Raw genomic sequence first — 12,168 nt, forward strand, 5'->3', positions numbered from 1 at the left:
CCATGCATGGTATTTTGATCATCAGGATCTTCTAAGTATTTGCTTGGTAAGGATTTGTCCAAGTACGAGTAATTTTGCTTATCGTGACAAAGGATGTAACTTTTTTTTTGGAGCACCATCAAATTCCTTCAATGGTCTTCTGATTGCTAGAGTCTTTTTGAGGATTGGTTTGGTTAGAATATATCGGATAATCCAATGACTTCTAAAAATTATTTATCTAAAAAATTTATAGAAGAATATGAATTTTATCATATTTGATCGATAGAAAAATTACTTTAAAATAAAAAATATGACTATGGAAATATTATCAAATTTTAAAAAGTATCTTTGAATAAACAATTTAAATAATGATACTTTTTAAGATCGAAATCAAATTAGATGTGGATTAAATATTAATATATCTATATTGATATTTATTTTATTTGATGAATATAGATACCAATATAGATATATATTAGTTTCAACAATTTATATTCATATTTATTTTAAATGGACATTGATATAAATTGGATAATAAAAGTATGGATATAAATTAAATAATTAAACTTTATGGTCATAAAATCAAAAATATTACTAAAGGATGATAAATTGAGTTAATAATATATTAATGTGGTTACATTTTCTTAAAAGTTCATAAGTTTTATATAAAATTAATTAGAATCATATATATAATCGGATATTCAGATACAGATCAAATAGTTATCTATCTATATTTTTTTTTCTTTGATAGATGTAGAGTCAAATGCTCAAATTTTTATTCATATCCGGATAGAATCAGATATAAAAATAGATCTGGACAACTTTCACCCCTCTATTTTTTTTGTTTGGTCTATTTTTTGGCCATTTATGACCCACTTACATGAAGGTATCAATATAGACCAATTTCAAATATTGAAATATATCTATATGAGTTAATAAATATTTATAAATTAATTATACATATAGAAAATATATTTCTTTTTATAAAAAAATTTAGCAAACTTTTGATATGTTAAAAATATTTTAAATATAAATTTATTACTATTAATATTTTAGTATATATTTTAATAAATAAATATATGTCATATTTACTATAAACTAATAATCCTTATTAATTATTTACTAATAATTAATATTTATCAATAAATATTTTAATATAAGGATTGTACTACTATTTATTAATAAGTTTATAATATTGTAATTATAATAAATTAATTTATTATACCTATTATAATATATTAAGAATAAATATATTACTATTTTATTTAATAAATAATTTTATTAATTAAAAAATAATATATAATTAATATATTTATCAAAATTATTAAATTATTAATATATTAGTTATAATAACTAATATATTTAGTGATATATATTTATATTTATTGTAATTAATATTATTAATATAATATTAGTAGGGTTATTTTTGCCAAGAAATGACCATTTCAGATTACCACTACTTGGTAATCTTGTAAGGGAAAAAATGAGAGAGTGGATCCTCTGTCATGCAAAATTTGCATCGCATAGGGCTGTAGATTGGTGCCGTGTGGAGTGTTTGATGATCTGGCAATTTTTGATAACAAGAACCAAGCTAAGTTCCGATAGGAGAACTAATGGTGTCATCTAAACTTGAGTTTCATTCCCTCTCACCTCTCTATCTACTTTTCTAGATACAGACGCCACCTTTGGGAAGCCGTGGATGAGGAGCACCATTACCCAATCACTTGCCGTTGAGGACAGTATGGGCTCGAACCACTCACCAAGAAGAAGGACATGGAAGCCATCTCCAAGAAGCCATGGATGAGGAGCAATATTTGAGAGAAAGAGAGATCGAAGGGTAAGAAAGGACGAGAAGGGAAGTAGGGGTTTGAATCCCTCAATGAGAAGAAAGATAGTCGCCGGTGGAAGCCATGGATGAGAGAAGCATCTTGGAAAGAGAAAGGGAGATCAATGGGAGGAGAGACAAGAAGAAAAGTAAGGCTTGGATCCCCCATCAAGAAGAATGATGCATCAAAGAAGCCATGGATGAGGAGCACCATTCAGAGAGAGGTCGAAGGGAGGAGAGGCGAGAAGAGTAGTAGGATTTTTGGAGGCTTGGAAGAGAGAGGAGAGGCAAAGAGACACAAAAGACCACCGAGATAAAGCCGCTCAAATTGGTTAACCGTTGGATCAAAAAAAAAAAAAAGGTCCACATTGTGCCAATCTACCGTTGCATGGTACTCTATGATATAAATTTTGTGCCACAGAGTATTCAAATTCCAAGAAATGACATCTTTCCCGTGATATTTGCTTTATCTTCTGTTTCAATAAAATAGATATGAGATCCATCATTTATTTTATCATCTTTTTCATCATCTTTTTGTACCAAAAATAATAATTTAATATAAAATTTATTTCTTATACCAGATTACTATCCATGAAATGAATCCTAAGAATATATACTAATAAGTTATCAAATCTAATATTAGCATTTTCTTCTCATTCAAGAGAAAACAAGGTCTTATTTATTTTATAATTATTTGATTATCCATCTCTACATGTGCTAACGTAATGAACTCAGAATCTTGACATATAATTTGGGTTTTCTTATCTTAGCTCAACACCATGAGGTTAGAGCTCGATCTTATCCAAGAGCAAGCTCTTTGGAAAAAACAATACTAATTATTAGACCCAAGATTTGATGGTAATTTTTTTGTTAAAAAATACGTCTCGAGATTCGATCCATATTGAGTCCATAGTGAGATCTAGGACGATGAACGAAATCCAACGAGTCCAAAAACAGCCCAAACGAAATCCAAACAATAAAGATACGCACGAAAGAAGGACGGTACAGTGCACGAGACGGTGGCGGTCGGCGTCGGGCCGGCAGAGGCCGACAGTGGTGCCGCCGGCCCTAGCGGAGACTGCATGCGTGCGACCCAACATGTGAGCGGGCCCAGTGCGGGCATGCGAGTGCGAGCAGGTTGGCCCAGTGCGTGTGGACGACCCAGCACCCCTACGCAATCCACCATGGACTGCAGGGCGCTGGGCGGTCCATGGGACCGTGTGGACCGAAGTCGCGGTCCATGCGTGGTTCAGGTGATTTTCTATGTGATCCGACAGTCCAAATCATAGTCCGTTCATGATCGGATGGCTGAAAATGAATCCGGACTTGATCAGGTGATCAGTGGCCCTAATGTGCACGATCGGACGGCTGTGATGCGAGCCAGTCACGATCGAACAACTATAGATAATTCTAGACTTGATTGGGACTCTATTTCCTAGTGTAAAAGTGTTTTGGAGTTTCTGGAGTCTATAAAACTCTGATTGACGAGCCGTCAGTTATGTTGGGAAGTTGGTGACGTCGTGGAGGTTCAGAAAGATTTTAATGGAGATTTTAGAGAGCTTTTATGAGAATTTTGAAGTTTTTTGTTGAGAGACTCTTGTATAAGGATTGAGTGGTAAGTTTCTCTTATATTGGTTTTATTTTATTCTCTCATAGTGAAGCTTGCATGTCTCGTGGAGGTGGGCTTGAGGCCAATCTACATATTTATATTGTGTTTCTTGTTTTGTTTTTTTTTTCTTCCTGCTGCATCTTGTGGTACCAAATCCTGGTGCAACAATTGGTATCAGAGCAAGATAGTGTCAGAGCATAGGTTGCAGCGGTGGTGAATGAGATAGAAAATGGAGAAGACAAGCACAATCAAGATAGAAATCAATAGGTTTGATAAAAAGAGCAATTTCTCCTTGTGGCAGGCAAGGGTGAAGGACATGCTCATCCAGCAAGGGTTGATCGATGCTCTCTTGTGCGACGAGAAGCCGACTACTATGGAGGTGCAGGATTTGAAACGGCTTCAGATGTAGGCAGTGAGTACGATCCGCTTGTACCTAACGGATAAGGTGGTGATCTATGTGCTTGACAAGACTTTTTCGATGATGCTGTGGTTGAAGCTCGAAGAGTTGTACATGACAAAATCTCTCACCAACACTCTTTTGTTCTGGAGGCGGTTCTACCAGCTGCAGATGACTAAGGGATAAAGAGTGCAGAAGCATCTCAACCACTTCCAAAAAATCCTCACCGACCTCCTCAACATTGGCGAGAAAGTTGAGGGCAAGATCAGGATGCTGGTCTTGTTAGCATCGCTTCTCGTTTGTATGAGTCCTTGGTGACTGCTCTTCTAGTGAGGAAGAACACCATCAAGATAGACGAGGTCACTGTAGTGATTTTTCAGAATGAGGTTCTCAGGGGGGAGAACCCAGCTTCAAGCTCAAGCGGCAGCTCAGCTTTGGTGGTTTCTGGAGGAGCAGGAGGCGGCAGATAGGGTGACAAGAAATTACAGCGAGGGCAGTCCAAGTCCAAAATGAGAGATTTGAGCAAGACCAGATGTTACCGGTGTGACAAGTTGGGGCATCTAGCCAGAGATTGCTCTCAACTCAAAGATTGGATGAGGGCTACTGCAGCGACGGCTAGTATCGACTCAGAATGTGATGTCCTAGAAATATCTGACGAGGTATTTATTTTTTTTCGACAAAGAATTTTAGATTCTGCATGACTCTATCATGTATGTTACAAAGAGTAGTTTGACTCCTTGAAGAGCAGTGAGGGCACTGTTTATCTACCGAATGGATCAAGCTGTATGATCAAAAACATCAGAACAGTCAGCTGAAAGACACATGATGGTGCAGTGAAGAGATTGGGGACGGTAGCTGGTGGAGAAATCCTGAAGGTGTTGCGTGGTGATAGGATTGTTCTGGAGAGAAAAAAGAGGATGAGAGGACACTACTACTTGATAGGGAGCCCAGTGCAAAGTGGAGCTTCAGGAGCCAGGAGGAGCCTAGAGTGAGGTAGAGCTCCAGTTGGAGGTGGATCGGGCACGAGACGGGAGACTCAAGAGGATGAGAGGCGACATCGCAGGGTGAGATTTCTATTACCGTGGGAGACTTTTTCAAGTAGATCTTTGGTCAAAGTAGACACAACCCATGATGGAGGTGGGATCGAGCGGCCTGACTTGACTCCCATGTTTGTCCATCCATGAGACAGCAGGCATACCCTAGAGCGTGGGGGTGAGACGGATCACTGGTTCTCAGAGACATGTGAAGACCGAATATCGAGTCGAGATGAAGATTGTTAGAAAATATACTTCGAGATTCGGTCCACATTGAGCCCACAACGAGGTCCAAAATGGTGAACAGAGTCCAACGAGCTCAAAAACAGTCCAAACAGAGTCCAAACGATGAAGATACGTGCAAAAGAAGGGCAGCACGATGCACGAGACGACGATGGGCCGGCAACGGCACCGTCGGGCCTGGCGGAGATGCGCGTCGTTCAGGCACGTGCGGCTTAACGCACGAGTGGGCCTAGTGCGGATGCGCGCATGGGCTGACCCAGCGTGCGTGGGCGACCTAGCACCCCTGCGCGGTCCATCGTGGACCACGAGGTGCTGGGTGGTCCATGGGACTGCATGGACCGAAGTTACGGTCCACGCGTAGTTCAGATAGTTTTCTGCACGATCTGATGGTTCAGATCGTAGTCGATCACGATCGAACGACTGAGAATGAATTCGAGCTTGATCAGGTGATCAGTGGTCCTGATATGCGCGATCAGATGGCTTTGGTGTGAATCGGTCACGATTAGACGGCCACGGATAATTCTGGGCTTGATTGAGGCTCTATTTTCTAGTATAACAGTATTTTGGAGTTTTTGAATAAAACTCCAATTGACGAACCGTCAGTTATGTTAGAAAGTTAGTAAAATTTTGAAGGTGCAAAAAGGCTTCAATAGAGGTTTTCAGAGAGTTTTTGTGAGGATTTTGAGATTTTTTTTTAAGAAACTTTTGTACAAAAATTGAATGATGAGTTCTTCTTGTACTGATTTTATTTTATTCTTTCATAGTGAAACTTTGTACGTCTCGTGGAGATAGATTTGAGATCGATCCATATATTTATATTTTTTTTTTCTACTATATCTTGTGATATCGAATCCAGACGCAACATTCTTTAACTATATACTTGTAAATTATTTGTAAATGTTCTCCTCACCTTTCCGCTACCCTTTAGCTTAACGTCGAACCACCCAGCTTCGGACTTGGTCTTCATCGAATCCCACCGCACTGTTTGTATGCAAAGGATAAGACTATTGATCAGCCACCCGAATCCGAATGCTCCATTGTGATCTCGCTGGACCGGGTTATCAAAACAAGAATCCAAGTTGTCCTGCATATTTAAATAATAGATAAATTATACTTATATCCATAATTTGAAAAATCTATGGTTATCTCGTGAGGATTATTTTTGTCCAATATTTTTTCTTAACTTTTTAATAAAATATTTATTAAATTATTAACCTTAAATAAGATCAAAAATTATATCATAAAAAAATTTAAAATAATCAAAATAATCTTAAATGACATAACAGTCAAGAACATAAAAAATGCAACTTCCTCCATACTCAAGAACAATTTTGGCTTTTTATTGAAGTTACCTATTTTACTAATGTCATTTACATAGAAACATCTTGCATTTAGATTAGCATTGACCACAGAGTTAATAGGGGTCTTTAAATCAGTACGGATCTGATCCAATTTTATTTATATCTCGATGCACCTATTTTGATGAGATATATTACCTTTAAGATGTAAGTATTTTTTTAAGATTTTTTATTTTGTACTCTATAATCTTCAATATTAAAAATAATAAAAAAATTTCTAACCATTTTTGCCCATAATTTTTTCATTTGATTTAAAGTGTTTTTCATGTAAATTCTATGTTTGCATTAGTTTTTATTTTCTTTGATTTTTTTTTATTTGATATCTTACTATAATAATTTATTTAACTAAATGTAGGTGTAAGTTTTACAAATTATTGGACGTACATGTAAAAAAAAAGATAAATCTCAAGAAGAATGTTATAATTTATTCTAAAATAATCAATCTCTTTGCGATGCTTTCCACCTTTTTTTTTTCAAAATACAGTACATGACCCTCTCTATAAAGAGCCAATGGGCCAGGCTGGGTTCACTGAAAGAATAATGTAGATAACTACGAAAAAGAAAAAATAAATATACTACGTGACCTTCTCCGTGGAATAGACAATGGGCTTGCTTGGGTTCATTGAAAAAATAATTTACATAACTACAAAAAGAAAAAATAAATTAGTTATTAGAACAAAAGATTGCTTTTTCTGCAGAAATTTAAAAAAAAAAAATTGTGGGATAACATGACCTTTAAAGCCCTTTTTGAACAAGCATAACTAAAATTTGATTTCTGGGAGGGAAAAAAAAGTGAAAAGTAGTCTATTCATTTTATAAAAAATAAAAATATGCGAACCTAATAAAAAAATATTTTTCTCTTTCTGTTTCAAATAGAACAAAAAGAAATCCACTAAATAACTATTCAAAAGAACCTAGCGTAAACTTAGCCTATTGTCATTATATGGCGTCTGTGAATTCGAATGAAAACCTTCACTAACTTAAATTTAAATATACCAAAGGGAGATTTATAATATATAATTACTTATTTGTAATAGTAAAATTCAGGATTTTATATTTTAGATTTCGATCGGCCTAGAATCTTGATCTGGTCGATTCAACCAAAATAAGCTGGAGAAAAGATTGGCCAAAGCCCAATCAGCTTCATTGTGGTAATGAAATAGACGGATTTTAAGGAAGGTAGAAAAAACTTGAAATGCGCTCTACTCCAGGAGCGCATTACCTTTAATTTTTCTATCCGCCAACGACTATTTATCAAACTAATATCCTTGTTTAAGACATGTAAGTGAGCAAAATCATGTCTTGCGACTGTTCCTTTTTTTTTTTTTTGTGTGTGTGCTCTTCATTTTCTAAGCATTGATCTAATGGCAATGATATCAAAGTTCAAAAATTCATCATAAGAGAGTAGTAATATGACACAATTTCCTGAGCTTTATCATATTTAAATTAAAAAGCCAACCAACTAGAACAAAATTTTCTGGAGAGTGCAATCATCATCCCCACCCCATTTAGCCATATCTTTTCCTTTTTGTGTTAACTTGTTGCGTCCTCTGCCTTAAAGTCCCAAAGTAAACACCACCCACTATGACCACCAATTATTTAGTGGAATTCAAGCCACCAAAATGGAAGAAAACCCTCTTCTTTTTTCTATCCATTCAGAAGAGTCAATAGAAAAAACTAGCTCACCTATATTCTATAGCTCAATAAAGCACATGAAAGATAGGATATCCCTGTCCGTTGGGGCAGAGGGTCTAATACGAACCCCATGAGTAGGACTTAATCTTGGAAATGGACCCAGCAACATTTACTGAGATATACTCCCCAACTAAAATATATTCACGTTTTGTTTATGAAATTTGTTTTCCAATTACATGTCCTTCGCTATTTTAAATGAGCTTTGCCAGATTATTTCTATTATGCTACATGAAAAATTAATCCCAGAAATCCAAGGGAATGCACATTATAATTTCCAGAAAGGTAAAGAAGTAGGAAAAAAAAAAATTATTTCTCACACTCATTTCAAATGGGTGTTGGGGGAATTTGAATCTGAATTTCAAATGTCGATGGGCTGTTGGGGGACTTTTCATTTCTCTTCTACATATTTCCTCTTTTGTACTCTCTTTTCCTTGATAAATTTGGATGGATTTTTTTCCTTCCTTTTCATCAAAAAATTTTTTCTTGCACTTGTTTTAATAGACACCCTCTGGTATTTTTCCCCTCATCTGCTTCTTTTTTCACAAAAGAAAAATTTCATAGAAGCAAAAGTTCTTTGATGGATCTGGTGTCTCTATTAGAAAGTTTGCTGATTCCCAAAGATACTTGCCAGAGATTTATGAAACTTCACTGAAAAGATCTGATCATAATGATGCCTCTAGATACAGCTTCAGGCTTATGTCTTATGTTAATTTATGCCATAATCCAAAGTTGCAAATAAAGCTGCAAATGTAGTGACTACCTTTCTGAATTGCTAAAAACAGGGATTGAATCCATATATATTATTAAATTTTCAACAAAAATTTATGGAATCATCCATCATCAGAAAATGATCCAAGGATGTTCCTTGTTATCATTTTCCTTTTTGGTGACAATGAGAAGTGTTCATCAGTTCTTCAGCTATCAAAAATCCTTGAGTAATCATAGTTACATGTTAAATAAAATAGAGACCAGCCATCTTTCTCAAAGCCAGAGAAGCTTTCACTGATCTGCCATGAAATCCATATCCTACCAAACCAAATTTGACATGGTACCAGAATCTGAAAGACTGAGCCATTTATAAAACCCCCACCAACACCTACAGATGTGAACAAAATATTCATATCTCCCTCCCCTTCCAATTGCTTGACTGCTCTCCTAAAGCATGCCTACCCCAAGTCTTGGAAGGCATGTTTTGGAGAGAAGCCCAAGTCCCAGACAAGTGGAGAGGAGGGTGCAAAGCAAGAGCTCACTGTCCAAAAACCTGCAGAGGGTGTACCCACTTAGCATTCAGAGAAGCAGCTCAAGTCTTACACTCTCATCTCTCTCTCTTTCTCAGAATTCAAATGACTCTTCTCTTAACAGCTCTATCTCCAGTTGGGACCGGAAGATTCAGCTATCATTTCGTGGGATGTTCAGCTCCTGGGAAAGGAGATTTATTTGTGCTGCTGGGAAAGGAAGGTTTGGATGTGGAGAGCTGGGAGGCTTTGGAAGTGGAGAGTTCGAGTCTTTTGCGAGCACCGAAGATTTAGCTGATGATGTTGCCAAGGAGGGATCAGGATGTGGGGAGACAGGAAGCTTGAAGAGATGCAATTGGATTACCAAATCCAGTGGTAAGCTATTACCGTGCCTATACATCACCTACTACTATTATATGATGATTTTATTGAATAAGAATTTGAATCTTAAGTCAATAGCGTGTGTAACTTGATCCACATTATATATCAGTGAGAAAACTTGGGTAGCTTCAAGGAAGAGGATCCCTTGTATGTTTTAAGAACTCGAATAAAAACAAGAGTAATTATGAATTCATTTTTCATGTTTTACTGCAGATGAAATTTATATTACTTTCCATGATGAATGTTGGGGTGTCCCTGCATACAATGACAAGTGAGCATTTTAATTTTTCTCATAATAACTAATATTAGTTTACCAACTATGTTATAACTAAAAAAAGTCATCTTGGACTTGATGTCTTGTAGCCGACTCTTTGAGCTGCTTGCGTTATCTGGCATGCTTATCGATCACAACTGGACCGAGATTCTCAAGCGGAGGGAGCAATACATGTCTCTTTTCTTTCTTAAGAACATTCTGAATAAAACCTTATCGAATTACTATTTTTGATGAATAGTTTGGTTCTTGTAGAGAAGCCTTTGCCAAATTCGATCATAATGTTGTTGCCAAGATGGAAGAAAAAGACATCATGGAGATAAGTTCCAACAAGGAGCTCATGTTAGCAGAGTGCAGGGTGAGATGCATTATAGACAACGCAAGGTGCATACAGAAGGCAAGTTATCAGATTTCGATAATGAAGTATATGTTCAGCTGACAACGTTCTTGCATATTTCTACTTTGTTTTGGGAACAGAAAATCCACAGGTTTAACAATTATAATTCAAAGGTTAATTCAAACAGCTATTAATGAAGTTCTTGAAAGTTATGATAATGGAATTCTTATTGGGTCTGCCTTGGAATGCAAGCGAAGGTAAAGAAGAATAAGTGTGTGTGAAGGAGCCCCAAAAACATAATGTAAAGAAGAATTCCTCTTTGATGATAATTTCATAATTGCTAACCAAATTCTTTCAGGTTGCTAAGGAATTTGGATCCTTCAGTGCCTACATATGGGGTCATGTCAACCACAAACCCATGATTAACAAATACAAGTATCCTAGAAGTGTCCCTTTTAGGACTCCAAAATCAGAAGCCATTAGCAAGGATTTGGTCCGAAGGGGGTTCCGCTTGGTCGGGCCAGTGATCGTCTATTCATTTATGCAAGCAGCAGGGATGGCTATTGATCACCTTATTGACTGTTTTAGATTTAATGAATGCGTGCGACTTGCAGAGAGATCATGGGGCATGACTAATATGGCTATGTAGCCCATTAGATTTTGGCTTAAACCTTACTTTTGTGTATATTTAAGTACTGGAAGTTGACAATTGGATGAGTGATCAGAGTTTTGTATACACAAAAGTTTGTATTTATTTAATAAATGATACGCACTAAATGTGACCTATTTCAATGTTTACTGTATCAATTGATTGAATGATGTTTACAAGCTAATATGGTCATATGTTCTACAAGATCCTAATATATTTAGTAACTTTTTGAGCATCAACCACATTCCCGCAGCTAGAATCAGCTCAAAGTAAGTGATTCAGACATAGTGAATTAGGGTTCCAACACCAAACCATACATTGACCAAAATAAGGCTCATTCTTCAAATTTAGAACCCTATCGAACCACATCCATAATAATTCGGTCCCACTAATTTCTTGTAGCATAGCCTTCAATAATAAAAAGTAAAATTTTTAAAATTTGGTTTGTGGTCCTCTGATCACAATGTCTCCTTGTCTCCTCAAACTAAACTAAGAACTAGGTATGCTAGATGGGTAAGCGTGTAATCTAGCCTGAGGCCTGGATCTAATATGCAGCTGGCCTAGGGCATAGTTTGAGATGTTTAACTCTGAATGATAGTGAGTTGGATTCAGTGGGGAACAAAGTGTTTGGAATCTTGGGTAAGATTTGAGCCACAGGCCTGAACTTAGTCATTTAAGCCTTGGGTTGGTCCTTGGCTCTCATTGGCATCCCTAGGTGTAAATAACAGTTTCAATTCTCAGCCACTTCAACTACAAATCCTCATTGAAGGTTGCGCAAAATCCTAAAATATATTACTTTCCCATGGTTGGCATGACTAGATTGAGCTTGTTAAGCCCAATTTCAGGATCGACTCATGCCAACCATAAATCACTCAGCTGACAACAATAAATAGAAGCACGGGCTCAAATGGATAATAGACTTCCTTGAGCTTGTTCCACTAGGAATCAGGAATAGCTTCAATTTAGTTTAAGCTAGGATTGCATGTGATTGCCCCTTCATATATGGAGCCAAGCCTAAGAAGGCGTAAACTTGTCTCATTTCTATGAGTGAAGCAAAATCCAGACAATCATACATACCTTGTCTCTTCTCTAACGCCTTCTTTCCATTTTCATTTTTTTTTTGGGTGCCCAAGAGGAGAGGTCTATGTGATTTTA

The 12,168-nt window shown here is 36.5% G+C and overlaps 1 protein-coding gene across 1 annotated transcript; it reads left to right on the forward strand.

Annotated features, from left to right (window-relative positions):
- Nucleotides 1–9,253: 9,253 nt before the first annotated feature.
- LOC105061078 (uncharacterized) lies at nucleotides 9,254–11,173 on the forward strand. The gene is made up of 5 exons (XM_010945028.2): nucleotides 9,254–9,750; nucleotides 9,970–10,027; nucleotides 10,120–10,203; nucleotides 10,283–10,424; nucleotides 10,723–11,173. Exons 1-5 carry the CDS (start codon nucleotides 9,303–9,305, stop codon nucleotides 11,011–11,013), a joined length of 1,023 nt encoding a protein of 340 aa, XP_010943330.1. The 5' UTR covers nucleotides 9,254–9,302; the 3' UTR covers nucleotides 11,014–11,173.
- The last annotated feature ends 995 nt before the right edge of the window (nucleotides 11,174–12,168 follow it).

This window comes from Elaeis guineensis, chromosome 1 (genome assembly GCF_000442705.2).
Source record: "Elaeis guineensis isolate ETL-2024a chromosome 1, EG11, whole genome shotgun sequence".
NCBI lineage: Eukaryota > Viridiplantae > Streptophyta > Magnoliopsida > Arecales > Arecaceae > Elaeis > Elaeis guineensis.

Bases quoted from the DNA above. Each gene is read 5' to 3' on its own strand.
- LOC105061078 (XM_010945028.2), top strand. From the start codon at position 9,303: ATGCCTACCCCAAGTCTTGGAAGGCATGTTTTGGAGAGAAGCCCAAGT. The intron at 10,204-10,282 runs GTCTCTTTTCTT...TGGTTCTTGTAG, and splicing joins AAGCGGAGGGAGCAATACAT to AGAAGCCTTTGCCAAATTCG. The intron at 10,425-10,722 runs GCAAGTTATCAG...AAATTCTTTCAG, and splicing joins ACGCAAGGTGCATACAGAAG to GTTGCTAAGGAATTTGGATC.